Source organism: Canis lupus, chromosome 30 (genome assembly GCF_011100685.1).
Source record: "Canis lupus familiaris isolate Mischka breed German Shepherd chromosome 30, alternate assembly UU_Cfam_GSD_1.0, whole genome shotgun sequence".
NCBI classification, from domain to species: Eukaryota; Metazoa; Chordata; class Mammalia; order Carnivora; family Canidae; genus Canis; species Canis lupus.
The window spans coordinates 28,669,312-28,696,732 of NC_049251.1; the positions used below are offsets into that span (position 1 = coordinate 28,669,312).

General features: G+C 35.9%; 1 protein-coding gene and 1 long non-coding RNA gene across 11 annotated transcripts in view; one reads left to right on the top strand and one right to left on the bottom strand.

Annotated features, from left to right (window-relative positions):
• HERC1 (HECT and RLD domain containing E3 ubiquitin protein ligase family member 1) overlaps positions 1–27,421 on the bottom strand; it is a 183,851-nt gene that overhangs the window by 62,114 nt on the left and 94,316 nt on the right. For 7 of the 8 annotated variants that reach the window (XM_038580639.1, XM_038580641.1, XM_038580638.1 and 4 more), the window contains exons 25-36: positions 26,368–26,419; positions 19,000–19,268; positions 17,095–17,310; positions 16,316–16,436; positions 15,849–16,086; positions 15,503–15,696; positions 11,923–12,078; positions 10,103–10,209; positions 9,266–9,376; positions 6,183–6,359; positions 982–1,221; positions 523–606 (exon numbers count right to left, since the gene is read on the bottom strand). In XM_038580639.1, coding sequence (XP_038436567.1) covers positions 523–606; positions 982–1,221; positions 6,183–6,359; positions 9,266–9,376; positions 10,103–10,209; positions 11,923–12,078; positions 15,503–15,696; positions 15,849–16,086; positions 16,316–16,436; positions 17,095–17,310; positions 19,000–19,268; positions 26,368–26,419 — 1,965 coding nt within the window. The remainder of the gene's footprint in view (positions 1–522; positions 607–981; positions 1,222–6,182; positions 6,360–9,265; positions 9,377–10,102; positions 10,210–11,922; positions 12,079–15,502; positions 15,697–15,848; positions 16,087–16,315; positions 16,437–17,094; positions 17,311–18,999; positions 19,269–26,367; positions 26,420–27,421) is intronic. The other variant, XM_038580636.1, reaches the window with a different exon arrangement.
• The window catches only part of LOC111093317, a 39,492-nt gene that overhangs the window by 4,084 nt on the left and 7,987 nt on the right, over positions 1–27,421 (top strand). For 2 of the 3 annotated variants that reach the window (XR_005381764.1, XR_005381765.1), the window contains exon 4: positions 9,307–9,416. This is a non-coding gene — a long non-coding RNA (uncharacterized LOC111093317). Of the gene's footprint in view, positions 1–9,306; positions 9,417–18,461; positions 18,587–27,421 lie in introns of those variants that run through there. The other variant, XR_005381766.1, reaches the window with a different exon arrangement.

Genomic DNA, 27,421 nt, shown 5'->3' on the forward strand with positions numbered 1-27,421 from the left:
TGTCTCTCATGAATAAATAAATAAACTCTTTAAAAAAAACAGTTTTTAGTGAGAGGTATCTCTATAATTTTGTCCTCCTGAAAGTTTAGGGTTCAAATTTACCCTATTTATAATGTGTAAGAAACTCCCTCAGCTGAATTACCCTTGGGTTCCCCATCACAACTGGAACTTCCATTATTCAACTAATAGTATCTGATTACGTTTAAAATTATTTCTAGATCTCTTATATGTATGCACAACTGCCAATGAACCAGATTACTCCTAAACTAGTTCCTATAATTCCTGTAATTGAAAGGAATTATTACATTCAAGTTGCCAGAATATCAAATAGTGCCTTAATGAAGAGTAAAGGCAATTTCTAAAAGTAATTTAACTTTCTAGGAGAGTAAATTACCTAAGCAGATACTTTAATGGTAGAAATAGCTTATTCTACTTATAAACTCTATCAGATCCTAGCAAATATTAATTTAAAAAGGGCAAATATTCTTTACACTTAAGTATAAAGGTTTGAGGTTTCATTACCTTTTCCCCTGGGTTGCTACTATAGAACATCACGCATGGGTACAACTCTGCTGCATCCACATCTTCAAAAGCTAATTTGGGTTCCTATAGAGTGGTGGAGATGATAAAAAAAAGCAAAACAGGTTTTTAAAATGTATAATATCTAATCACATTAAGATTCAAAGCTCTTATGAGACAGAACACAATTTACAAGAACAAACCTTAAATAACACTGCTAACCAGAAAATTCCACATATAACAAATGATCCTGATTTGTTCATCTGTTACTGGGATTTTACCATCTTTCTGTCATTTGATTGGTGCTGGCAAATATTAAAAGAACTAAAAGATATTAGAGTAAAAAGGAGAGAAGAGGAGAGAAGAGTGGATAATCTATAAACTGAGTAACTGGCATTTAAATTACTGAGTTGAGTATAAACAAAAAGAAAACATGCAATGCTTGTGAATGAGTTTCAGTACCTCTCCATTTTTCCCAAAGGAAATGGTCCTGGCTTCCATGTCTAGAACACAGGTAATGAAATCTCCTTGAGTAAAGCTGGACAACGTCAGAGTCTGTTCTCCATTGTGATAGAGGTTACCACTGTAGGCCCGGTAGAGCCACATGTCCGAGGTAGTACGGTGGTTAAAGTCATGTACTGGCCAGCGAGAAACTCCAACACACGTGCCTTCATTACCTCTGTTTTCCTTCACAATGTAAAACTAAAATGAAAGTGGTAATGTTCACTAATATCCAAAAACCAGTTTATACACTATTAACTGCATAAAGCAACACTTGGGACTATGCTCATAAATAACACTGATGCATTTATGAGAATATGGTTAAGTTTACTTTCAGCCTAAGTGAAAATAACATACAAAAGAAACAATTTCATCATTTTATAACAATTTTAAAACAAATTTAATCTTTACCTGTAGAATATTTAGAGTAACCTTTGTGTACTTACTTCAACAATTTTAGCTTATATTTCAATTATAAAGCTGAAGAAATTATGTCCAGTCCAGATAATCATGAATGGAAAGCTTCAGTTCTTTACACACAAATTTTCTAACTACTCCTTTATGTATATTTATGTGCAGAAAAGAGTTAATATAGCAGGCCTGAAACTGCTATCCATGTTTTTTTCTTTGAGAGGGAGAGGGGCATGGGGAGGGCAGAGGGAAAGGTAGAGAAAAAATGAGAAAGAATCTTAAGCAGGCTCCACACCCAGCATGGAGCCCAACATGGGGCTTGATCTCACAACCCCGAGATCATGACCTGAGCTGAAATCAAGAGTTGGACTCTTAACTGACTGAGCCACCCAGGTGCCCTAAGACTGCTATCTTTAAAAAGCCCTGCTTGTAATACACACTGGCCCTTGGCTAGTATGTAAACAGTTTCCTACATGGATACAAAACTTTTCCTAAGTGATAAGGATAGCTACCAGGTATACAGTGTTTGAACAATATGATTTATGCTGAGTACCTGCTTTCCTCTTGGGAGTCTGGAATTCTGGTACATGTGAGGCAGAGCATACCCTCATGACAAACCTTCAGTAAAAATCTTAGGTGCTAAGTCTCTAATGGGCTTCCCTAACACATTGCACACATGCTGCTTCACTTTGTTGCTGGGAAAAGTATATGTTCCATGTGAGCCTTCATGAGAGGGAGAAAACATAAAGAAGCATGTATATGGATTCCTTCAGATTCCACCTGGTCTTTTCCCCTCTTATGCAGCTTTAAGTCCTTCCTGGATGGTCACAATAAAATCTTAGTCATAAGTACAACTATATACTACATCCTATGAGTTGTTCTACTAAATCTTTCAATATAGGAGTAATCTTGGGAACCCTCAACACGGTGATGGCAACAAGAATATTCATTAGTACTGACTCATTAAAATATAGTTACAGTGTTATTTAAAGAAAAGGGAGAGAGAGAAGTGGGAAAAGACAAAACTTTGGTGTCTGGTAGCTATGGAGTTACATGTATTATGAAATGGCAAGTGAACTGCTATCTGTTGGGAGAGATGAAAGTTACCTATGGAACTCAAAATAATAGATTCAACCACAGAAGAGTTAGCTCACTCGTCCCATGACTGCTTTTGGCTTTGTTAATCGAAGTGAGAGAAAAAAAAAAAAAAAACGGTAAAATTTTCACAAATTTTTCTCTTGTGGGTGGAAAGACAAAGGACCCCGAACATCCCTATAAATGGGCTTTGTTTGGGCCAAAGAATAAAAATCAATTTGCAATTGTTTCTCCTCTGGGTAGGAGAGCAAAGAGTTCAAATTTCCCTAAAGGTGAGTTCTGAGTTAGACCAAAAATATTGGAAGTGTAGTTTCTATAACTGATGATTTTTTGCTATGATTTTTGCTTATTGGAGCCTCTGGAAAAAGGGAGACAACATATGAAGGGTAATAATTTCCCGATAGAGATACCCAGGTATGTTTTCAAAGTTTTAGAAAGCAGTCTTCACTTGCAATTGAGTTCATCAGTAAAATCTGATGTCTGATCCTAGAGGCTAATGATTTTCTAGCCTAAAGTGCATAGTTCTGACTGGCTAAATTTGGACTCAAGGACTGACACAAGGCATAAAGAGCCTAGAAAAGCCTTGCTTGTCACTTGGACCTGAAACACATCATTTTGGTCTGACAGCCTCTAGGCTTCAACTGCTGCCAAAAAAGTTATTAGCTTTTTAGAATCCTGAATTTACAGATTTTTTAAAAAATATTTTATTAATTTATTTGGGGGGGGAAGAGAGTGCGCGCACAAGTGGGTAGAGAAGTGGGGGAGAAGCAGGCTCCATGCTGAGCAGAAAGCCCGATGTGGGGCTCCCTCCCAGGACCCTGGGATCATGACCTGAGCAGAGGCAGACACTTAACTGAGCCACCCAGGTGCCCCTGAGTTTATAGATTCTAATTGTCTGGACCTGACTCTAAGCTAAAACATGATACTGTCTGCCATGGACTGTTTCGACAAACATGAGCTGTGTTCATGTAACATGTTCCTTAAAAGCAGGAACCGGCCCAAAGAACAAAACTAAAATTCTGGGACTGTTACAGATTTAGGACTCCTCTATGGAGCCACAAACTATGAAAACATCATAGATTCTGGCTGGAGTATCCAGGTCTTGCAGATGCCCCTGGGCTTATTCTTTGATGGAACCATCTGAATTTGAGCTAATTGGCTCCACATTTCTGACACAGAAATGGATTAAACTCCTAACTTGCGATTCCTGCTAAAAGCTGTAGTAGGAGGAAGGTGTATCACAGGGAGTAGGACCTCGCCATCCATTCTTAATCAACTGGACTTTCAACCTCTTCTTGGGGACATCCCACTGCTGTTGACTTAATATGTTCAGCTTTTTGGATTACTTGCAGTTTGCAACAGACTGATTCTATTCATCTTTCTTCTGATACATACATCTTAGTAAGGCTTTTTATTAAAAGAAGTTCTTCTAGAAAGAGATTGATCTTTTCTAGGATGCCCACTGGATAAATGATTAGGATAAAACAGTTAAGAGGTTTTAAAACCTATTTTTAAAAAAAAAATTTTTAACTGGGATTTTATCCTAACCAATTACCTGACTAACTGTTCTAGTTAAGTTGTATGAAAATGTTTTCCTGTGAAAATTCTTTTGTCCTTGTACCCAACCCCTCTGGACAAAAGGTCTAAATGAAGGTTAAAAAATGACCAGAAAAAATCTGAAGTTTTAATTACCAAAGGGGACATAATGATTTTAGAATAAGGGAGAAAAAAATCCAAAGATCCCAGACCCTTGGGAAGTGTGAGGAGTGGGGAGAGCATTAATGATCTTTGTTTTTCAGAACTCTTTCTCTCAGGGGAAAAAATTTCACTTTGCCTTGAAGGCTGCTGTGAGTACTTCAAATTCAACCTGAATGCTGAGCCTCCTCTCACAATTGATAGATTATCAGAAATAGGGAGTGGCCCTAGCACCTGCACATTCCATAGCACACCTCTAGATGTCATTATGCTCTTGAGGCAGATAAACTAGTATCATAGACAAGTAAAACCATTTAACTGCTTTTATGCAGTCCCACTGATTCTAAATTATTCCAACTATACTGGGAACAGAGGATAGGAGGTACCCTTGGTGGAAGGTCACTTTGGAGCCCTGTTAACTTGTCCTGTTTAACTACTATACATCCTGATTAGGGGTATCCTAAGAATTACAAACTCTTTGTTTCCAGGTATAGCACATACGCCTTCTAGAATTGTATTTTTCTGTGTGTGCACCCTATCATGAACACTACCTGAGCCCTGGACTGGCCAGAGTTGTGTTGTGCTGAACTGATGTCTAAGCCAGTTAATATAAAAACTTAAGGACAGGGATCCCTGGGTGGTGCAGCGGTTTGGCGCCTGCCTTTGGCCCGGGGCGCGATCCTGGAGACCCGGGATTGAATCCCACATCGGGCTCCCGGTGCATGGAGCCTGCTTCTCCCTCTGCCTATGTCTCTGCCTCTCTCTCTCTCTGTGTGACTATCATAAATAAATAAAAAAAATTTAAAAAAAATTAAAAAAAAAAAAACTTAAGGATAAATCCACATGGCTTTTTATGACAGACCTTTACATTAATGGGATTTGTTTTAACTAGCTAAGTCTAGGATCCCCTAGGAAGCATAAGTGAAGTCAATAATACAGGCTGTTCTCACCCCGCTGCTTATGGTCCTACTGATAATATTATTACTGTAAAAATACTGTGGCCAAGAGCAGCAGGGTAGACTCTGCCAAAAAAAGAGGAGTTAAAATAACAGAGACTGCCATCCTTAGAAAGTCCTGCTTCCATTGCTGACCCCTGGCTAAGATTTGGAACTAGACTGGTAAATAGTTCCCTCCACTGATAAAAACTTTATCCTAACTGATAAAGGATAATTATAGGCTGGCTCATTGTGTCTAGACTCTTTTGTATAGCAATATCATTTAGCATAAACACCTGCTTTGCCTCTGGGAATCTAAAATTTTAGTATATGGCAGAGGGTATGTGACCAGCACCCAATAAAAATCTTGGGCACTGAGTCTCCAATGGGCTTTCCCAAACAGAAACATCACAGAAATTACTGTATTTTCATGGCTGGGTAAGATCTGTGTGACTCCTCATAAGAGACATCATCATAATTTTTTTACTGTTCATTTAAAAAAAAACTCTGAGATAACCTGAGAAGAATTTATAGGAGTTACAAAATAATAGAGTTCTTGTATACCTTCGTTCAGTTTCCATTTATATTAACATCTTACATAGTGATAAAATATTTACATACAATTTTTTTTTTTAAAGTAATCTCCATGCCCAATATGGGGACTGAACTCATGACCCTGAGATCAAGAGTCCTATGCTCTGGGACGCCTGGGTGGCTCAGCAGTTGAGCATCTGCCTTTGGCTCAGGGAGTGATCGCAGAGTACCAGGATCAAGTCCCACATTGGGCTTCCTGCATGGAGCCTGCTTCTCCCTCTGCCTGTGTCTCTGCCTCTCTCTCTCTGTGTGTCTCTCATGAATAAATAAATAAAATCTTAAAAAAAAAAGTCATATGCTCTACTGACTGAGATAACCAAGGGCCCCTACCTATGATTTTCAAAAAGTCTTTGATATATTTTTTTATAAGAACCTGGGGGGAAAAGGACTAAAAGACAAAATGCTAAAAAAACTACTTGGAATTCTACATACCTTCCACTGATAGCATCCAGAAGTTACTCCAGTTGATGCCAATCCATATCCTTTTCCTCCACTGCCATGAGTTAAAATCTGTCCATTCTCCACTAGGCAACACTGAGCTTTCTCTGGGTCAAATGATACTTCTTGTATAGGAAGATTCTCATCTTCTTCCTCCAACTCTCCCTGCTTCTACCAAAAAGGAAACTGGGTCAGTACTTTGGGATAATCCAGATCTCAGTTAACATATATCTTAAGACTCCTTGGTTTGAGTCCACAAATATTTATTAAATATCTACTATGTACCAGGTACTGTGCAGGCAATGGGAACACAATGATAAATACAGCATGGTCTCTGCATAAAGTGTACAGTCCAATTAGGGGCAGAGACATAACACAAGTACTGTGAAAGAATAACAGAAGTTACATGACTAATATATCAGAAACAAAAAGGTGTCTAAACATGCTTGGGAAAGATAAGGAAAGTATTCAAAAGAAGATGACTTCTGAGCTGAGTCCTAAATAATGAGAAAGCATCCAGCAGCTGGTCAAAGAAGAAAAAGGCACTTAGGGCAGTATGTAAAACATTGTGCCAAAGCATGGAGGTACAGCATAGTTCGGTGATTTATAAAAACTGCAAGTAGTGTGGAATGTTTGGATGATGTGACTGACAGAAAAGGAGGCTAGAAAGAGAAAAAGGAACAAAATCATGGAAAGCTCTGAATGCCATTTAAAGTCTGAACTTTACTCCATAGACAACAGGAAGTGCCTATACAAATTTATATAAAGGTTTTCTCTAACCAGATCTGTGTTTTATAAACATTGTTTTACTAGGGGTATGTAGGATGAAGGCAGAGAGATCAATCGGAAGATTACTACAAGATTTTGGGTAAAAACCAGTGAGGACTTAAATTTATCAATTCATTCAATGAGTATTAAGCATCTACTATGTGCCAGGCAGCTATATATATTCAGCAGTGTATTAGATAAGGTCTCTGCTCTCATAGAATTGTTCTATATATATATCTATACACACACACACACACACACACACATACATGTAGAACTTAGAACTTAATATTTTAGAAGGTAGAGACAGAAGATACATAAAAAAAATATCAGGTATGTGCTATGTTGAAATTAAAGCAAATGATGTAACAGAGTTTGTGACAACTAACTGTAGATTGAGGATCAGGAAAGGGCATTCTGAAGAAGTGATAATTAAGTTGAGATCTGAACAGTTAAGAAGTTGATGTCTGAAAAAACCTATCTGAAGGAAGTCTTCTAGGTAGAAAGAATAGCCAATGCAAAGCATGAAAGAAGGAACAAGCTCAGTGTAATTCAAGAAACAGGAAGAAGACAAGTTGTTCTAAGCGTAGTGAGCAAAGGGGAAAGAACAAGTAGTTCTAGAATTTATCACAAAAATGATAAGAAACCATTGGAGGGTTTTAAGCACGGGACAACATGGTATGATTTATAATTTAAAAGATCACTCTGAATCCCATGCAGAGAACAGACTAGAGGGAATTAACAATGAAAACAGAAAGACCATTTAGGAAGACTACTGACTAGTTCAAGCCAGAGATAATAGTGGCTTGGAACAGGGTGATGGTAGAGGAAATGAGGAGATGAGCAAATTCAAGTTCAGAAAGACCATTTAGGAGACTACTGACTAGTTCAAGCCAGAGATAAAGTGGCTTGGAACAGAGTGATGGTAGAGGAAATGAGGAAATGGGCAAATTCAAGTTCTATTTTATAGAGGAAACAACAGGACTTGGAGATTATACAGATAGAGAAAATGGGGGAGGGGGAGTAGTGACAGAAAGAGGAGAATCAAGGGTGATTCCCAGGCTTTTCAGCTAAGTCTCTAACCAGAAAGATGGGAAAGCTGGGGAAGGAACAGGATCTGACAGAACTAAAAATGCTATTAAATATGAGATGCCCACTAGACATGTGATAAGGCAAGCAGAAGGTAGGTATTAAGCCCAGAATTCAGGGAAAATGTTAGAAATGGAACTAAAAATTTGGGAAGCAATGGCATATGAGTCTGAATAAGGCTTTGTTGGGTGCAGGAAAGGGAATGCAGTGATGGCTGAAAAAGAAGGGGTCCTGGGACCAAGATTTGGGATACTCCAATACTTAAACAGATGAGGAAGAACTAATAAAAGAGAATGAGTAAAGGCCATTGTACTGAAATAGAAGGAAAATCAGAAAAAAGAAAAAAGAAAAATTGTGGACTCATGAAAACCAAGAGAAAGATCAAGGGAGCAACATGAATGGATTTAAGAGCTGTTTAAGAAGTAAAATCAATGAGGCGTAGAGGCTACACGGATGGGGAGGCATTAGGGGAGTCAAAATTCCCAATACAGGTTTGGAACGTTATGTGAATGGTAGTATTACCAATTAAAAAAATGGGACAGAGAGAAAAGTAAAAAACCTTGATGGAGAGATACCTGGGCTGGCATTTAAGTTTGGAAGGCACTGCATTTAGATGAATGAAAATGGTCCCAAGTTTATCCAAGACTGCTGGAAAAGCTAAGACTGGAACTCTGAGGGACTGCAGTGTTTGGGATGCAGGGAAGGAAATCATGTCACCAAAGAAGAGATACCTCTGGAGGGAACCAAGGATTGGCAGAGGAATGGAGGCGTAGGAGAAGGTAGTGTTTTGAAAACAGAAGGCTAGAGTTTCCTGAGATCAAGTAAGATGTAGACAAAAAAAGGGCATCCTGTATTTAGCACTTAGCACTTTTGTCATTTAATTTTGGTGCTTTGATGGAAGATCAATAATTGAGGTAAAGAGATAATGAGAACTAAGGAGTGGCTACAACATGCATAAAATTACTCTTCTGAGAAGCTTAGCAATGAAGGACAAGTGAAAAGACATGGGAGGCTTCTGGAATAAAAAAGGCGGTTTGGGGAAGGTGGGGATGAGAAATGTTTATAAGCTGAGAAGAAGGAACCAGTGGAGGAGAAAGTGCAAAGAGAATATACAATAACTGATAGAACAAAGTCCCTCATAGGAGAAGTAGTCCAGAGACAGGAGACTGGATAGTCACCTGTGCTATCTAAAAATACTGTTTTGTAGAAGAATTGCTTACCTGTGACTTTATTTCTTGTTCTTTTTCCTTTATCTGAATAGCATGTTTGGCCTGAGCAATAGGTGTTTCCCACATACAGTCCGACAGAAGGGAAAAGAGGCGTTCAACAACCTATTTATTGAAGGAAAAAGAATGATAAAATTTGTAAAAGGTAATTTTAGAAAAAGTAAGTCACGTAATTGTACTATTAAGTCAAATGTAAAATTTGATTATATGAATGTCCAACAGCTACTCTGGGTGGTTGTAAGTTAAATGTCCTGTTTTAGAAGGATCATTAACCCACTTTCTAATGGGTTCCATTGCTCTCATGTTTCCTCACTAAACAGACCTCTAAAGAGGCCGTGCAACCTCATACACTGCTCTTCTAGAGGCCCAACTAGGGTAAGAAATTCCACAGATTTTCCTTTCCTTCTGACCTTCCAAGTATTCATTATCCCCCTAACTCCACACACCCATAACTTAATTTCTCCTTCTCCTTGCTTGGAAATGAAATAATAAAACAATATCAGAAGCAGAAGTTTTGCTACTGATAAATAACACATTTACAACTGAAGAGACTATAATTTAGATTTTGGGTAAATTATGTTACAGATGTGAAAATTTCTTTTTTTTTTTTAAAGATTTTATTTATTTATTCATGAGAGACACACACACAGAGAGAGAGAGAGAGGCAGAGACATAGGCAGAGGGAGAAACAGGCTCTCCTGCAGGGAACCTGATTCAGGACTTGAACCCAGGATCCCAGGATCACGACCTGAGCCAAAGGCAGATGCTCAACCACTGAGCCACCCAGGCAGCCTTAAAAAATATCTTCTAATAACTTTAAAAAATAGAAACCTGAGCCATTTGATCATCTTCTACTCCAGATTCACAAGCTGGTAGCACAGCTTCAAGGACATGAAGTGCAAGGAGCCTTGTTCTTAGGTTACCAACTAGAGGAATACCTGGAGGGGAGAAAAGACATTTTCTTATTATCAGTGTAACTTACATTCAAAGCGTAAATGAACTCCTCGAATAAAAATATCTGAGGCTCCTAAGCATTTATGGGTGGAATGGACTACACAATTATCACAAGAATTCTGGACTCATTCTATACCCACTAATGTACATAAATATTCATGTTGATTTCTCAGTTTTTATGTATATACATAAGATTTATTTATTAGAGAGAGAAAGAAAGAGAGCAGGGGGAGAGGCAGAGAGAGAGAAGGAAAGAGACAATCTTAAGTAGATCCTCTGCTGAGTGCAGAGCCCAAAGAGGGGCTCAATCTCATGATCCTGAGATCACAACCTGAACCAAAACCAAGAGCTGGACACTTAACCAGCAACAGCACCACCCAAGTGCCCCTTTATTTTTTTTTTAATATCTATCTATTTATTTTCAAGAAATAGAGTGAGAGAGAGAGAGAGCACGCATAGAGGAGGCCAATTTTTATGTATGTATAAAGAGACTAGCACTATAATAACTACTGTGCCAAAGACTATGCTATGCACTTCATACACATTAACTTTTTGATCTTCACAAACCCTACATCATATCCCTATTTTACTGATGAGATAATCAAGGCTAAGAGAAGTGAAGTAAGGTGACCATAGCTCAGCAAAGGTAGAATTTTAAATAGGTCTGCTAATCTCTAAAGCTCAGGCTTATTATACTTTTTCATGGCTTTTTCTCCATCCATGCACTGACTGCCTCCCAGGGATTGTTAGGATTAACGGGAAGTTAACAGTTTGTACTTTTCTAAAGTAAGCAAAGGTAGAGGCAGAATAATGATGCTCTTTTTTTTTAATACCTTACTACCTACCACTACAAAATCAGTTAAAAGTAAATGAATATCTGATTTTTTTATGCTAAGACTTTAATATAGGCTTCATCTTATTAAATGAGAAAAAAAGCTGTTACAAGTTACTAGTTAAGAAAAACTAGCAAAGTGTATTGAGAATATATACACATAAAATAACATGTATCATGGAAAGTTAAATGATGTTTTAGCATATTTTAAAAAGACTAGGGATGATAAAAAGTTCCGGAAATGGAGAGTAGGGATGGCTGAACAACACTATGAATGTACTGTCACTATTTACACTTAAATAATTAAAACTGTAAATTTTCTTATATTTTATGTAACTGTAAATTTTATGTACATTTTACCATAATTTAAACAAAGACTAGGAAAGGATTGACAGACTCTATGCAAAAAGACCAGACTTTTAGGCTAGATCTGGGAGTTAAGCTTACTACACAGAACGCTCACAGCTAGCACACAATCAGAAGTTACAATCAAGACAACAGAAATCATATTATGATGACAGAGAATGGACAAATCAGATCTGCATTTTGATAATCCAAGAAGTGATGTCAAAACTTGCACCAAATTATCATATTAAACAGAATGTTCTCTGCTTATTTTTATTATAGTAATCCAAACAAATAGCGTCAAATTCTTTAGATTAAAACCATAATCTAGTCCCATGCTATTTCCTACTAATGCTTACTAATTTTTACCTCTGAAATTAGATTTTTTTTTATCAAGCATTCAGAAAATAAAAGTCTTGAAATCAAGGTCCAATATCCAATGTTATTCAAGTCCAACATTATATGAATAAAATACATGTGATGTATAAAAATACTCTAAAACAAGGCAAAAGTCATATACCTGAAGAACACTTCTGAGATGCTATATTTAGAAGCACTTCTGTCCATTTGGGGGAAGCCATCTTTGATTGAATTGCTTTTGAAGATACAACTCTGCGAAGAAAAACTAAAAAATCCCCCAGATGCAGTTCGGCTGCATGTTGTTTCCTAAGAGCAGCTAAAGAGTGAAGAGACAAGTTTAAATTACAACCAAAAATCAACAGGAAAATGTCTTATATTAAATAACTTGCATTTAGATTGCAGAAAACTCAAACTTAATTCAAAATTTAAGTTGTCAATTAGCTGTTGAATTTTTTAAATTTAAAGAACAGAATGGGGAAAGGTCAGAAAATAATGCCAAACTTGAAAAAAAAAAAAACATTTTTAACATTTGTATACAGTAATAGTAAGGTTGCTAGAATAAAGTACGTATATTTGGTTTTGTGCATTTTTTTTTTTACTGCTATTATGAAAAGCAACAGTTCTCTATCCAAGTCTCAAGTTCTACAGTAGAATTGAAGGAAATTGTCTGCAAACACCCTAAAATTCTATGAAAATTGTGTATTTGATTAGTAAGAGTTCACAACCTGGATCACATTTTCAAAAAGCCCATGGTCTCCCCCAGCCCAATCAGATTAAGAATCACACCTTTAAAAAACTTTGTGTTTTCAGGTTCTACAAAGAAACAAATTTCTAGGCCTGAGTCTGATCTGCCTGAGCACCAGCTCGATGTGTAAAGATCTTTCATACAAACCTGCCCTGACCAATCTTTCCAGTTCTTTCACCAGCATCAATACCAGACTCTCTCTTGTCACCCCTCATAGTCTCCTCTCCACCCTGCGCATTTTGAGGCCAGAGAACTATCTGCTCTTCCTATAATACACCATGTTCTACCAACATCTAACACCTTTCATACCATGTCAGCTTGGCAAAGTCCTACTCAGAGTCAAGGGGAAGAAGGATGCCAATGAGGCAGTTGCCCAGAATGTCAGTCTCTAGGGGCACTAAAACATATAAAATCATAACAATTTGGAAGCAGGAATACGTAGCACTCCTTTCAGGGAGATCCTGGCATGTCAAATTAAGGAATACAAAGACAAGTCACTAAGAGGAGACCTCAGCACCACGGGCCACACTTAGATGGCCAGGAATCTATCTTCAAAGACATCTCATCTTAACTGGAGGACTTCTGTTCTGCTGAGATGAGTGTGCATGTCTATGACAGAATTAGAACACTGGCAATAATTAGGGACAATTGTACTCCTTTGCTATGTTTCCTCTACATGGTACTCTAACTCTTCTTTACTTAAATGCTAATGAGCAAATATTTTTATATCAGTTTAAAGAATATAGAATTATTATTCTGCCCTGGATACCCGCATATCATTCCAACCTTGTTTGTATACAATCCTTCAAAATCCAGTTCAAAAGCTACCTCTCTTCTATGAGGCCTTCTCTCTGGGTGGAGTTCCTTGGGAAAATCTCTTGTATGAGGCCTCCATTCTACTCTCTATCCTTATTCCCAACAAGTATCTCTAACAAGATACTAAATTATTAAACTAACTGAAATTTGGAGACCTTAAATATATAAAGCTGGTTGATATATCTTGGTAATTCAGATGGTTTCAGTAGCAATAGCATGTTTGAAGTGAAAGGTACACTTTACTTTCAGTTAAGTATTTTAGAGGGTTTGTGGGGTTATTAATAACTGGCCACTGCTGACGAGAATCAGCCTCACTCCCAGCCATCCTCATGAACAAAGATTACAATGGCATTCTCTCTAAGATGACCTGAGAGGAATAGGATATGGATTCAGTCTGCTGTTATACCTGCCAAGATTCATTCATGGAAGAACTGCCTCTTTCTTTTTCTTCCTTTTCTTTTTCCTTCTTTCCTTCCTTCCTCCTCCCTCCTTCTCTCCCTCCCTCCTTCCTTTTCTTTAAGATTTTATTTACTTGAGAAAGAGAGTATGAGTGAGAGAGAGGACAAGCCAAGGGAGAGGAAGAGGGAAAGAGAGGAGCATACTCCTCCTTGAGCAGGGAGACAGACATGGGAGTCAATCCCAGTACCCTGGGATCATGACCTGAGCCAAAGGCAGACACTTAACTGACTGAGCCACCCAGGCCCCTCAAACTGTTCCTTTCTTTACTGGATATGGAAAGGCCCAGTTTTCCTGGGGACCTATAGATTGAGAAGTAACTCTATTGTGTCTTCTCTACTGTCTACCATGTGCTGTATTAAGTACAAAATGGTGAGAAACTATTACCTTAACCACCTTATATTCCTCACTGGAACTCGGGAAAATAGGAGGTGGCATTAAACGCTTGTGTTTATTTTACCATGCCTTGTGAGTCTGCCCACGCTCTTTGTGTAAGTACCACACTCTCTATATGAACAGGGAGAAGAAATTTGCCACAGGTTCAGCTTCTGAAATCAAAAGCTGGTACTTAATCAGACTTATACATCCTCCTAGATGCTAACTTAAAAGATTCAGCTATTTCTTCTGAGCTTCTTGTATTACACTGTTATTATTTGTTGGCATGTCTGCCTCTCTCATTACCCTAGAAGGTTCCTGAGAGTAGAGACAATATTTTATCATTTTTGTATCCACAGGGTATTTCCTCTATTCACTTGCATATCTATACAATATTATTTAAATATTACTTTATCTAATTTTAATATTATTGTAATATTCCAATACTGACATCCACACTCATAGCTCTTACTATGTGCCAGACACTGCTCTAAGTGCTTTACGTGTATTTAATTAATCGTCAAACACTCTTGGGAGGTTGGCTCTATTATACTTATTTTATAGATGAGGGAATTGGGGGCACAGAATAGTTAAGTAACTTGCCCTCTCTCTATCATTCATTTATCTGGCTAGCTAGCTAGCTATCTGGTCCAGAGAGGATTTTAGTGGCTCCCAGAGTTTATTATGGTAATAAGACATTGTAGTTTTGCAAAAATCTTTTAAATAAATGACTATTTTTAAATCTTTATTCCTTAATCATATAGCAGACAAAGGTAGTATTTTTGCTGTTAAGGGTTTAAAGTCTACCAAAACACAATATTCACTATAGTTTTTTAAAGCTATAAGCAGATGGTCATATTATAGCAATGAAGTATACAGCAAGGTGATAGGAAACATAACAGCCTAGCAAGAAGTTTGGCTATTACAATTCTAACCTTGTTCCCAAATATGAAAACCCTTGGTCCTAGAGGGGCACTTAAGCAAAGACTATAGTTAAAGATGGGCAGTCAAGATCAAATGCTTAGGAAACATAACCTGGGAGAATCAGTCACCTAGAACCTGTAGATTCTCTAGAGCCAGGACACCCAAGGAGAAGCTGAACCTAGAGAGGGAGCAGTATGGTCACTGCCTCAGGGCTAACATACTCTAGGAATAGAAGTTTCACTCAGAAGCTCAGCTAAATCATACATATTTAGAGAGAAAAGGGGTTTATAAATGAACACATAAAATTTCTTTCAAAAAAATTCCTTCATGCCTCACAACAAAAAGAAGTCTACATTCTAATGATATTCACACAAGGACTCTTTAAACGCTTGTGAACAATGACACAGAAAAGGGTTTATGCTACCTCTGAAATCTTTCTTCTCAGTTTCTCCACTGGAGTCAACTTTTTTCTCTTCTTCTTCACCCTCTTCTCCTTCCCCTTCTCCAAAAGAGGCCATAAGTAGTACACCAGCTTGGGACAACAAATTCTTCAACTGACTACAGAGTAGATCCAACAAGGACTGAACTACTTTGGGGCTCAATTTATCAGCATATGTCCTACATGAAGTAACAGGAAAAAATCAGTGGTAATAACACAGCCGGGCAATTGTGCTTAAATATATTAAGGAGACTAGGGGGAAATGGAAATTACTAAAATGTGAAAAGACCAAGTCCCACCATAGTTCCACCGAGACATCTATAATGCTCACCCTGTAGTGATGGCTAGGATCTGGAGCAATCTTGTACTAGCCACTTTTAAAGCTGTGCTAAGTTGGGAAACACCAGTCTTTGGCAACAACTGCAGAGGCTGTCCTAGCATGGTGTCTGTGCCACACATCTGTGACAATACATTTAGTAGCCCAGTGGAAATTGCTAAAGAAACATCCACTGGTTGATAGTGAACACTCAGAGCAAAAACTGTAACCAAAAGGAGACGTTGCTGGGCTTCTACAAAAGAAAGAAAAAAGAAAGACAACTGAGAATCTTTTTTGAAGTAAACAAAGCATTTACTAAAATAAATCATATTCCAAAATATAAATAGTAATGTAGAACACTATTACATTTTCAAATATTTATTCTCTACCGTAAATTGACCTACTAATGTTAAAACAAAATGTAGAACACCTTAAGTATCTAGCATAAAATGTAACTTATATTTGTGAAGGCAGTTACTCACCAATGTGATGCTTGTTTGCTTGCAGAGCTCTCTCTAGGGTAGCAGACAATTGTTGATAAATTTTATGCACGGCCACCTGGATTTCAATCTGAATATTTCTTTTAGCTGCTCTGATCCCATCCTGAATTATACATAAAGATTTACTTTTTGTATTAGTAACAATAATACCTCCTACCCAAATAAAAGTAATGGCATTTTATATCATTCTGTGATAAAGTCCTATGGTAGTTTTTAATTATTCAGTATATTTTAGTATGTAAAAGCTTTATAATAAATTTATATTTAAATGCTTGACAGTTCTTCATTCTATATAATCTTTCTCCTTTCCCACAAAGCAATTTTTCTTCTCTAAATAGGGAAGACATAAAGAGAACACTTAAAGAATTTTTTTTCAAGCCACCAGAGAAACTAGGTAAAGTGATTAAATGCAAATGCAAATTCTTGAAATCCATCCTCCCAAACACTAATCTCTATCCCAAATTAGATCTATCTCTCTCCAATTTGGCTAAGGGTTAAGAAAACTGAGCCAGCAAAGAATCTATAAGAACAACAGTAAAGATGCTCACCTGATCCCAACTATACTATTACTCAGGAAACTAAACCAATGAGATATCTTTGAGTCATTTAAAAGTCTTTTTACCTTTAAACCTCAATCTTAAACACCAGAACATTCAGCATTATTAAACTGATTTTGTAAAAAAATAAAATAAAATAAAATAAAATTATAATCTGAATGTACTGCAAGGTGTCATCCTCACGACAACAGATCCACCACCCACCTGATAGTGATGCAATCGGCCACTCTCTCCTTTGGCTCCTGCATGTCCCACAGTGCCTAAACCAAAACAACCTGCTAGAAACTGCAGCCTCACAGATGTGAGCAGTGTGGATGACTGGAAGCCTGCACTTGACCTGCTTCCTGCCAGAGAGATGCTACCTTTTTCTTCCATCCCAGACAACAGAACGAGGATCTGGTGAAGTGCTTCTAGACGAAGCTTGAGAAAAGTAAAATAAATATATTTTAGAGTCCTTCCTGAATTGAGACCCAAAGGAATTCCAACATAGATCATGTATTACTTAGCACACAGAAAACTCTGACATTTCTTAGAAATCTATTCTCTTAAACATTTTATTATTATGACTTTTAAAATAAAAATATTTCTAAGACCTCTATAAGCATATGTCAGTATAAAAGAGGCTACACAGGACAACGAGTAAAATAGATTTGGGTGTAAGAGACCTATGTGGCCTTGGGAAACTCATTTGACTTCCTGAATCTCAGTTTTGTCATGTGTCAAATGAGGCTATTACTGTAATACTTTAACCTACTCATAGTTATTGTGATGCTCATGAGGATACATAGGTGAAGGTTTCAAAACCATAAGGTACTATGATTATTGCTTCCTTCACTTATAATAGAGTTATATAGAGTTATATAGAATGACTACTATTTAATCAAGAATTAGAAAAGGTTTTTCTGAAAGATTTCTCTGTGGTTCTCTTGAACATCTGGCTCTACCTTCCCTAGGAATACCCACCAACCTCTGTGGCCAATCAGTCTACCCTTTAAAAAAAAAAAAAAGCCTTTTATTTTGAAATAATTATACATCTAATAACTGTACAGAAAAGTTGAAAGATGGTACAGATGTTTCCTGTATGCCTCCCCCTACTTTCCACTAAGGTCATCACCTCAGGTAACTATGTATCAAAACTGAGAAATGAACACTGCTACAACACTGTAACTAAGCCACAGGCTTTATTTGGATTTTACCAGTTTACCCATAATGTCCCTTTTTTGTTCCAAAATCCAATCCCAGATGGCCTGTTATATTTAACTGTCATGTTTCCTTAGGTTCCTTTAATCTGTGACAGTTTCCATCTTTCCTTTGGAAGAGCCATTTATGTATTTTATAGAATGTCCCTCAGTTTGGGTTTACCTGATATTTTCTCATGACTGGACTAGAGTTATGGATTTGGGGGAAAATATCATAAAGTCTTCTTTTCATTACATTATTTTCAGATATGCATGATATTATCATAACTTATAAATGATGATGTTAATCTTGATCACTTGGTTAAGGTAACGTCTGCTGGGTTTCTGCAATGTAAGATTACTAATTTTTTCCCTTTTTTAATACTCTGTAAGCCCTGAGCTACTAAATCCAGCCTCCTTGGAAAAGAAAGGTGGAATGAAGCTCCTGAAAGGAAGAGTATTAAAGAATTTGTGTACAGGTTAAAACCAGAATAATTAATAAATATCTTGAGGAAGATAAGCTATACAGACATCTTATGCCTCCTTACAGTTTTGCTCACTAATTTTAGTATTCATCATTATTACTGTGGTGTTCTAATCTAGCCCCTTTTAAGTAGAGACAAATGGGTCAAAACTGGGGGCTTTAAAAAGCCAATATTTATGCTCACCAGCCAGTCTCACTCTAGTTTCTAGGAGACAAGGAAAGACATGATTAAAGTATCTGGCTCTTGCTAAGAGATGGCAATTAAAAATGTATTTTTGTCCACTTCAAACAAAATACTATACTGTTTTAGTTATGATAGTGACATCAAAAAGTTCAGAAGGAGGAAAGGGAAAAGGAAGTAGAAGAAAAGGAAGTTTTTCCTACTATTGTACATTCAGTGATTTAAGTTTCCACAGTGCCTCATGAGGAGTAAGTATCAACACTTACTTCTGCCCTTAATTGCTGCTGTTCCATTGCAATGATGGAGGCCTGAGGACTTGTAGACATACTTTCTTCCGGTTCCTTAAAACCTGGGGCATTCCCCACATCTCCACTCACAAAACTTACAACATTTTCAATCAAAGTATGAACTCCCAAAGACTTGGTCAGATCAAAATCAGACTCAAAGGAGTAAGAAGAGTTGCATAACCAGTCTCTGCTATGTTTCAGGCGAGCCCAAGAGTCACTCAGGGATTCCAACTGACTATGCAGAGGACCTACATACAAACAGAACAAACGTGTATCAGTGACAACAGGTAGAGCATACATTCTGAAACTAGACGAGGGCTGAGTGCTGCTACCATACCAACTGGTGAGAAATGGACACTCATGTTTGAAAACATGCATGCATTACGTGAATCTGAGCAAAATGCTTTGGTAAAAAACAACAAACAAACAAAAACTAGAGCAATGTAAGAAAATAAAGGGAAAGCCCTGTTTGATGTATCAGTGTCTCTGTAAGCGCTTTAGCAACACGCTGCCACAAGAAAAAGAAAGGCAGAAGCTGCTCTCAAAATGCTTAGCTTAAAATGCTCTGCAGTATTAAACCAGGCCATCATTTATGAACAAAAAAGTACTAGACACTTGGAACACTGCTAGTAAGACCTAACAGTAATAGGGCTTCATCTGATTTAACATTATTTTTGCAAAGAGGACGTTAAAACTGAGCAAAGTGTCTACATATCTACAATGAAACATTACCAAAAAATGAATATAGAAGGGCAAGTAAACTTACACAAAAAAGGAGACACAAACATCACCCTTTGGGTTTCATTAATATAAGGAATACTTTCACTGTGTCATATGCATATTTATTGCAGGTTGTGAAACTCCTATATAGAAGAAGCAAAGTTTCACAGACAAGAATATATGAGATTTACTGTAAAATGGTATCTATTTAAAATTACCAACTGATGCCACAACAGTTGCTAGATAGAATACCATTAGTTTTGCCAGTGGGCATTTTGTAGACTAATAGAGTAAAACGTAAGACAACAAATATGTTAATATGTTTGAACTCAACAATTGTCCAAGTCACATGCCAATATAAATGGTTCAATTCTTACAAGCTTTGTCTTTTTAAATTTAATTCATCTCAGGTACATGAATTAGATTAATCATAATCCTCGGCTCATGATATACTCTCATCATTGGTCCACACGTTGCCTGCTTCTGTGTTTATTTATAATAACTGTGAACACAAGAACTAGAAAATTGGTATTAACTTATATCTACCTATCCAACCTATCTCTCCCTATCTCCTCCTATTTAAGGCTGTCATTATCCCTAATCTGGGTTTATCATTCTTCTGCTTTTATTAATGCTAAATATTGTTTTATCTTATATGTAGTCCTAAGACAAATATGTTTAGTTTTAGTGAGTTTTGACTTTATAAAAAAAATATCATTTTGTGTCATCTTTTCGGGCATACTCTCTTCCATCAATATAATACTGTTAATATGCACTCACGTTATTGCATGTAGCCACAGTTCATTTGTACGAGTGCTGTATAATGTCCTATCATGTAACTATACCAAATGTTTCTATTAGGAATGCATCTTACTGTACCCAATAAAATATGCATTCCAAAGATTATATTTGTTGCATTACTAGATGAAAAAGACTTGGGAAGAGAACTACTTAAAACACTAATGCCCACAGAGAAAACAAATTAAGACAATATTGACTTATTTCTGACTTAGTATTCTGGTGTGAGTAAAACCCAGGACTTCAAAATCAGATGTAGAAATTCAGCTATTATAAAGTAACTAAAATAATTTATAAGCATTCTACTAGAATAATTTAGAATGGCAACAAATATATGGTTTATCTGCCTTCCATGTTTCAGCAAGAATTCTTAAGATTAAAAAATGCTGAATTTTCAGTCTTACTAAGCATGAAAAATAATCTGAAAAACTTCCCAAACTGTATAGCTAAGTATTTTTTCATGTAAGTTAGAAAAGAATAAAGAAATCCAAAGAATAATGTCAAGGATGGATAATGTATTAAATTAAAAATGACATTTAAAGAATAAAGCAGAAGGTAATTTTAAAAAAAGAAATAATCATTTTCCATTCTTTAGGCACCCCAAATTCAGAATCTGGAAATAGCCTTAAGTTACAAATGATAGTTTTTGGCTCTTTGCACTGAACTTCTTTGTTCGATAATAACATTTCAGAATAAAAAGTTCTGTTTTCCAATACTTACAAATTACTTTTCAAAATCAAAAAGATATGTGCAACAAGCTAGTGTTAGAACCACAGAAGTAGGAGAGACCTTGAAAATTATGTAGAACTCAATTTCCAACTGAGGAAAAAGAGACTCAAAAAATCGATCTGTTAAATTAATAATGTGAATTCCTTAATTTTATGGGAGGGAAGTGATCTTACATACTCCTGTTATTAATCAAAGTCATGAGTCACTAGTCCATGGAAATGTCAATTGCCTGCTTGCACAAAGGTTCAACTGTGAAGAATATATAAAGAAGTAATTGCCTTAACATACCTCAAAATGTTCTAGGAATGAGTGGACAACCAATTAAAATCCTCTTTATAAATTAAAGCCAGGGTTAAACTTTTTGTATAGTGTCAGAAAGTAAACATTTTAGGTTTTTGTGGGTCATAAAGGTATGTACTACAACCACTCAACTCTGTTGCTGTAGTAGGAAAGCAGTCATAGACAATATATAAACAAATGAGTGTTGGCTATGTTCCAAAAAAAAACCTTATTTACAAAAAAAGGTAACAGGCCAGACTTGGCTCACTAGGCATAGTTTGCTGACCCCAATGTAAGAAATGCAACTTATTAGATATATGACTCAAACATAACTTTGTATGACTAAAAGAAAAAACAAGAAAAACATTATATGAAAGCATTAGGATAAATAAATAGAATAAATATTTAGGCTGACTTAAAAAATACTTTAAAACAAAAACTTACATTATGGAAATGAGAAATGAAAAAACTCTTAGTCTTAAAAAAATTTTTTAACAACCTGGTATCTTTGGTTTATTCAAATTGTTTCATTTGAATATAGGAAATACTGTGTCTGAAAAGTACAACAAAAGCTTCTGTAGAGTAATGGTGACTAAGTCCAGTTCTTACTTAGTATTAATTCACTCATCTAACTATAAAAAGAAAATATAGTCTAACAAGAAATTTTTGAGGTTGTTTACTTGTCCTTACAACTTTGGTTCTTAAATGGAATTTTCAAAATGAACATGGCAGAGCTGCAATACATACTTTATAAACCATAAAATATGTAGGCAAGCTAAAAGGGGAAAAAAATTAAACATGCCATCATGTACTTGCTTGAAGCTCTTCTTTTTTCTGGGGCTCAACTGGCCAAAAAGGAGTAAATACACTACCACACAAGAATCAGAAGACAAAAGGAGAAATTTGATACAGGAGACAACATTTACATTTGCTCTTCTTCATATAATCTAATTTGAAATGCATAGTTACAATAGCATTTCACCCATACATGTTAAACCACAAAACACACATGCTGATAAATGTTTCCAGTATTACTATAGCTGTAAAACCCTAACACTTTAAAGACTTAGGGAGTAAAAAAATCAAACCATGTAATATTTTAACTAAGAAGACTGCTGATGTTGCTTTGGTATCCCTCCCACCATTTTTCACTGCAATCAGCTTCAGCTTAAGTATGAAAACTACAGTTAAGTAACTGCAAAAAGGTATCTTTCAGTGAAGGATGAGCTCAGTTCAACACAACTACAACAAGTCTTTAAGTATTTTTCAAAGTACCAAAATACCAACACATTTAACAGGCTTTGCCAAAAAAATCTGACAAGCTGCCATAAGAATTAAATTTGTTAGTATGTTTTAAGCGATCAGAATGATGATGACTGGCATAGATAAGCAGTTTATAGGTGTTTAAAGAACGCAAATGTCATACTATCTCTAATATACTAAACAGAAATATATTTCACCTATCTCTTTTTTTTTAATATTTAAAGATTTTTATTTATTTATTCATGAGAGACACAGAGAGAGAGAGGCAGAGAGACACAGGCAGAGGGAGAAGCAGGATCCATGCAGGGAGGCGACGTGGGACTTGATCCCAGGTCTCCAGGGTCATGCCCTGGGCTGAAGGCAGCGCTAAACCGCCGTGCCACTGGGGCTGCCCACCTATCTCTTTTTTAAAGTAATTTATGACCTTTTGGCTTTAGAATTTAGCTTCTATGCCTCTATAGAGCTGAACAAGTTGACTGAACTAAATTTATTTGCTCACTTTGCTCTACCCCTTCCTACTATATGTGCTTGCTTGAACCAACTATGAAACATTAACGGGAGTGAGGGCAGAAGAAGCAATCCTGGTTCAACAGCATGAATCCTAGTATTTCCTTTTTTTTTTTTTTTTTTAAAGATTTATTTTTTTCATGAGAGACAAAGAGAGAGAGGCAAAAACACAGGCAGAGGAAGAAACAGGCTCCATGCAGGGAGCCTGACATGGGACTCAATCCCGGGTCTCCAGGATCACACTGGGGTGAAGGCGGCGCTAAACCGCTGAGCCACCCGGGCTGTCCAAATCCTAGTTATTTCCAATGCCAAATACTGAAATGATAGGCACAAGTCACTCCTAAGGAGCAGTTTCTGGAAGTACAATAAGAGCAACTAAAAACTGTATACAACCAGTAATTTTTACTGATATAACTATTTAACTTCAGTAAATGGGACATAATTAACTGCTGTTATAGCTAATTTTTTATTAGGTTTTAATAACTCAGGACCACCAAGAATAATTATTATAAAAGCTATATAAGGGGGAAAGTTCACATTTCCTCCTTAAAATATTAGAAAGGGATTAACAAGTGTGTAGAAGAATTCTCACTTGGCTGGACATTACTTTTCCTCCATTGCTCAAGTTAGAATCACAACACCTAAATGGCCCTAAACAATTCTCAGACATGGTAGGTTCATTTGCCCTACTGAAGATAGGCATACTAAAGGCTTATAGCATCTGGTCCATATTGGCAATAAATAATGAAAAAATAGGGTAGCTTGTTTTACCATTATTTAAGAGCAAAACAAAATTTAAAAACCACTGTGGTTAGAAGGTAGTCATTAAACATACATGATCTTTAAAAAAATTCCTTTCAAAATATATTCTCCTAAATGTATTTTCAATGTCTATTTCTTTAAAGAAAGAAATCCATAATAAAACTAACAAGTGTACATTTTCATTGTTTAATTCACAAGCTCTAGGATTCATTAGATTGAAAACTACTTATTTTCACTGTCCTTCCTAAAATAGTATTTCTACTTTCTAGTCACCTATTCCTAGGAACAAAGCCATCAGCAGATTCTTCTCTGAGAACATTAAAATGTAATGATTACTAAACTGGCACCATATTAAGTGATATCATAAAAATTTATATAACTAGTTTGCCTCCTTATCATAATTTCCTAAGTGGGTAATTAAAAAAAAAACTTTTCCCATGAGGTCCTATGTTTTAAACAAAATAAATTCTAACAGGTAAATAGATTTCAGTACTACCTTGAGCTTTTTGGAAAAGGTGGTTTATCCACAAACAAAACTTAGATTAACAGTTTAATTCATTTGTATTTACTTAGATCTAAAACTACAGAAACTCCACATCTACATATAAGATAATTATTTGAAAACTTGAACAGGTAGCAACTCTAAGAAAATAATTCTTAAGTGTTAATCATAATTTCTCCTAAGGAATTTACACTCGAATTCCAGGCTATGCTTAATTCAAAGATAAATATACCATTTTCTATTTTATTCTACACATTACTTTGCCACATGCTGTCACTGCTAATATAGACTAAATCTCACATTTGTATTTCCATAAACAAGATAAGGATCTGAGAGAAAAGAACAATTTTAGCTAATGGACTATCATATTTAAATATAATTAGTATAGTAGGCGGCTCTTTAACTACAGACTGGATCCCTTATGCTACTTAAGTCTGGAATCATCTTCTCTCTAGCACCAAATGATATGCATTCATTAATAGAAATTTTAACAACAAGGTTCACCTGAATTAACCAAAAATTTAATTCTTAAGTCAGGTGGGTTAAGGAAAAGGATTCTCTCGCTAATCATGGCACATGAACTGCCAATTTTCAAAGAATTAGAAAATAATAAAGTACATATTACACATTAAACATTATTTAATTTTCTTCATATCACAAATACCTTAAAATTTTTTAGAAACCCAACAGCTATGTCATACTCTCCAAAGACTTTCCAAGAAAGAAATTTCTAGTGATTATTCCTAATATTTCTGAAAAATTATTCTCTGTATTTTAATTCTAATTAAAAGACAAAATATTGTCATATTTTATTCTATAGAAGTACCAACATTTCTTCTTCTAAGTTATAAACACAAAAACGAAAAAACTGTGTGCTTTTCTTCCCCTTATTCCTTAGTTTTCCCTCATTTCTCAGTTTTTCTCCTATGGGGGGAACCTAACATCCTGCCAAGGAAGCTATGAAGAGAAGGGTTTCCTTTTTTTTTTTTTTTAAGGGTTTCCTTTTGAAGTACAGAAGATTTAATATCATAGGAAAGATATTTTGCCACAGGCTTTTAAAAAATTGCCACTAGTGCCAATTTTAGACATCTCATTTTCACAACTGCAGTATAAATGGGTTTAATAAAAGTATCAATTAATAGAGAATAATATTTGGGACAGTTTTCAGTTATCCTTAATTTAGATTCTCTGAAACTGCTGTCCTTTCCATATATTTGTATATAGAACCAAGAGTTTAAGTATATTATTCACTAAGATAGAGCTTCTAACAAACAAGCTTAATTAATGCCTGATAGCACTCTAAAACTGTTCCTCATGGGAAAATTTCTGCCTAGAAATCCTAAGTTCATGCTTTACATGCTTTATATTAAGCAGAACAGAGGAAAAAAGTGGAAACTTTCTAAAGTGTGCATGCATATGTAGGAGGGTGAATGGAGGAGAGTTCTCCCTGAAACACCTTTTCAACTATGGCAATTATACCAGTGAACTAAAACATGGCAAATCATGTACATAACCCCCGTAACGTAAAGCACTGCTTCTGGCGTTCCATAGGACTTTTTACAAAGTCAAAACACATGACAAATGAGAAACAGAACTGATTATTAATCCTAGACACTTCTATATTTTAAAAGGGTATATATTTTAAAGAGAATGATCTTCCTTTTAAGTCTTTCAAGATGTTTCTAAATTTGTTTCTGCAATAATGCTTCAATGACAATCATATCTAAATCATCAGATATAAAAACAGCTACTTTATTTAACCAGATTTTCAATTTCTTAATACCTACCTCTCTTTTTATGAGATGATGCCAAGTCCAAATCAACATTTCGTCTTCCACTCTATTAAGTTAAAAATAAACAATAAAATTTAGTTGTTTTATATGTTTTAATATTAGAATAAAAATATATATAATTATAGCAATGTGCTACTTACTACTCAAATCAGACTAACATACAAAGTCCTTAAAAACCCACTGAAAACAGCTCTAAGAAAGTCCAAGTATGTAACTCTCAGATACTAAAATACAAAGTCAAGGTATACACTAACAAACATTACAAAGTAGCAGAAGTTTTTCTTTGTTGTCATGTTTTCTTCTTTGGAACCTTTGTCTTTTATTTTCCAAATACACTATGATCTTATTAATACCCTCTAGATGTCTAAAGCTCCCACTAGTAAAGTCCCATTCTCAAAAATTATTACTTGCCCTATTCTCAACTTACATTCTTTTCAAAAGCCTCACTAGTCTTCGCTAGGTGTTTAGAGGAAGAGAATCTGATGAATCCATACTAACAGAAAAATAACAGTCCTAAACCTTCTAGCAGTATTTTAAAAGATTTTAAAATGTTTTTAAAAGCCTGTTAAATATAGAAATCTCAAATTGGTGAAACTGCAGACTGTTATAAAACAATGAAGGCTTTCAAGAAGAAGTATATTTCCATTGGGGCGGGGGTATAGACAACTATCTACTTTGCTTATGCAGCCAACCAAAGACAACCCATAGACAGCTTATTTTTGCACGGACTTGACATTATCGTCTTAGGAATTTCATTTGTATTCTATCACACAATAAAAAAAAATTGTGGCAAAGAAGAAAGGCTGAAGAAATGACAAAATAGATTGATTTAGGAAATGCCGTTATAGAAAATTGTAACTTGGTCACACACAGACACATGTACCTACACTGTGGATAAACACATTTTGTCTTACACACACACACACACACACACACACACACACACACACCAAAAATAAGTATAGTGTCAGATCATTTGGTGCTGGACAAAATACCAAATGTCACAACAGCTCCTGAAGACATCATGCAATAGAACATTTCTATCACA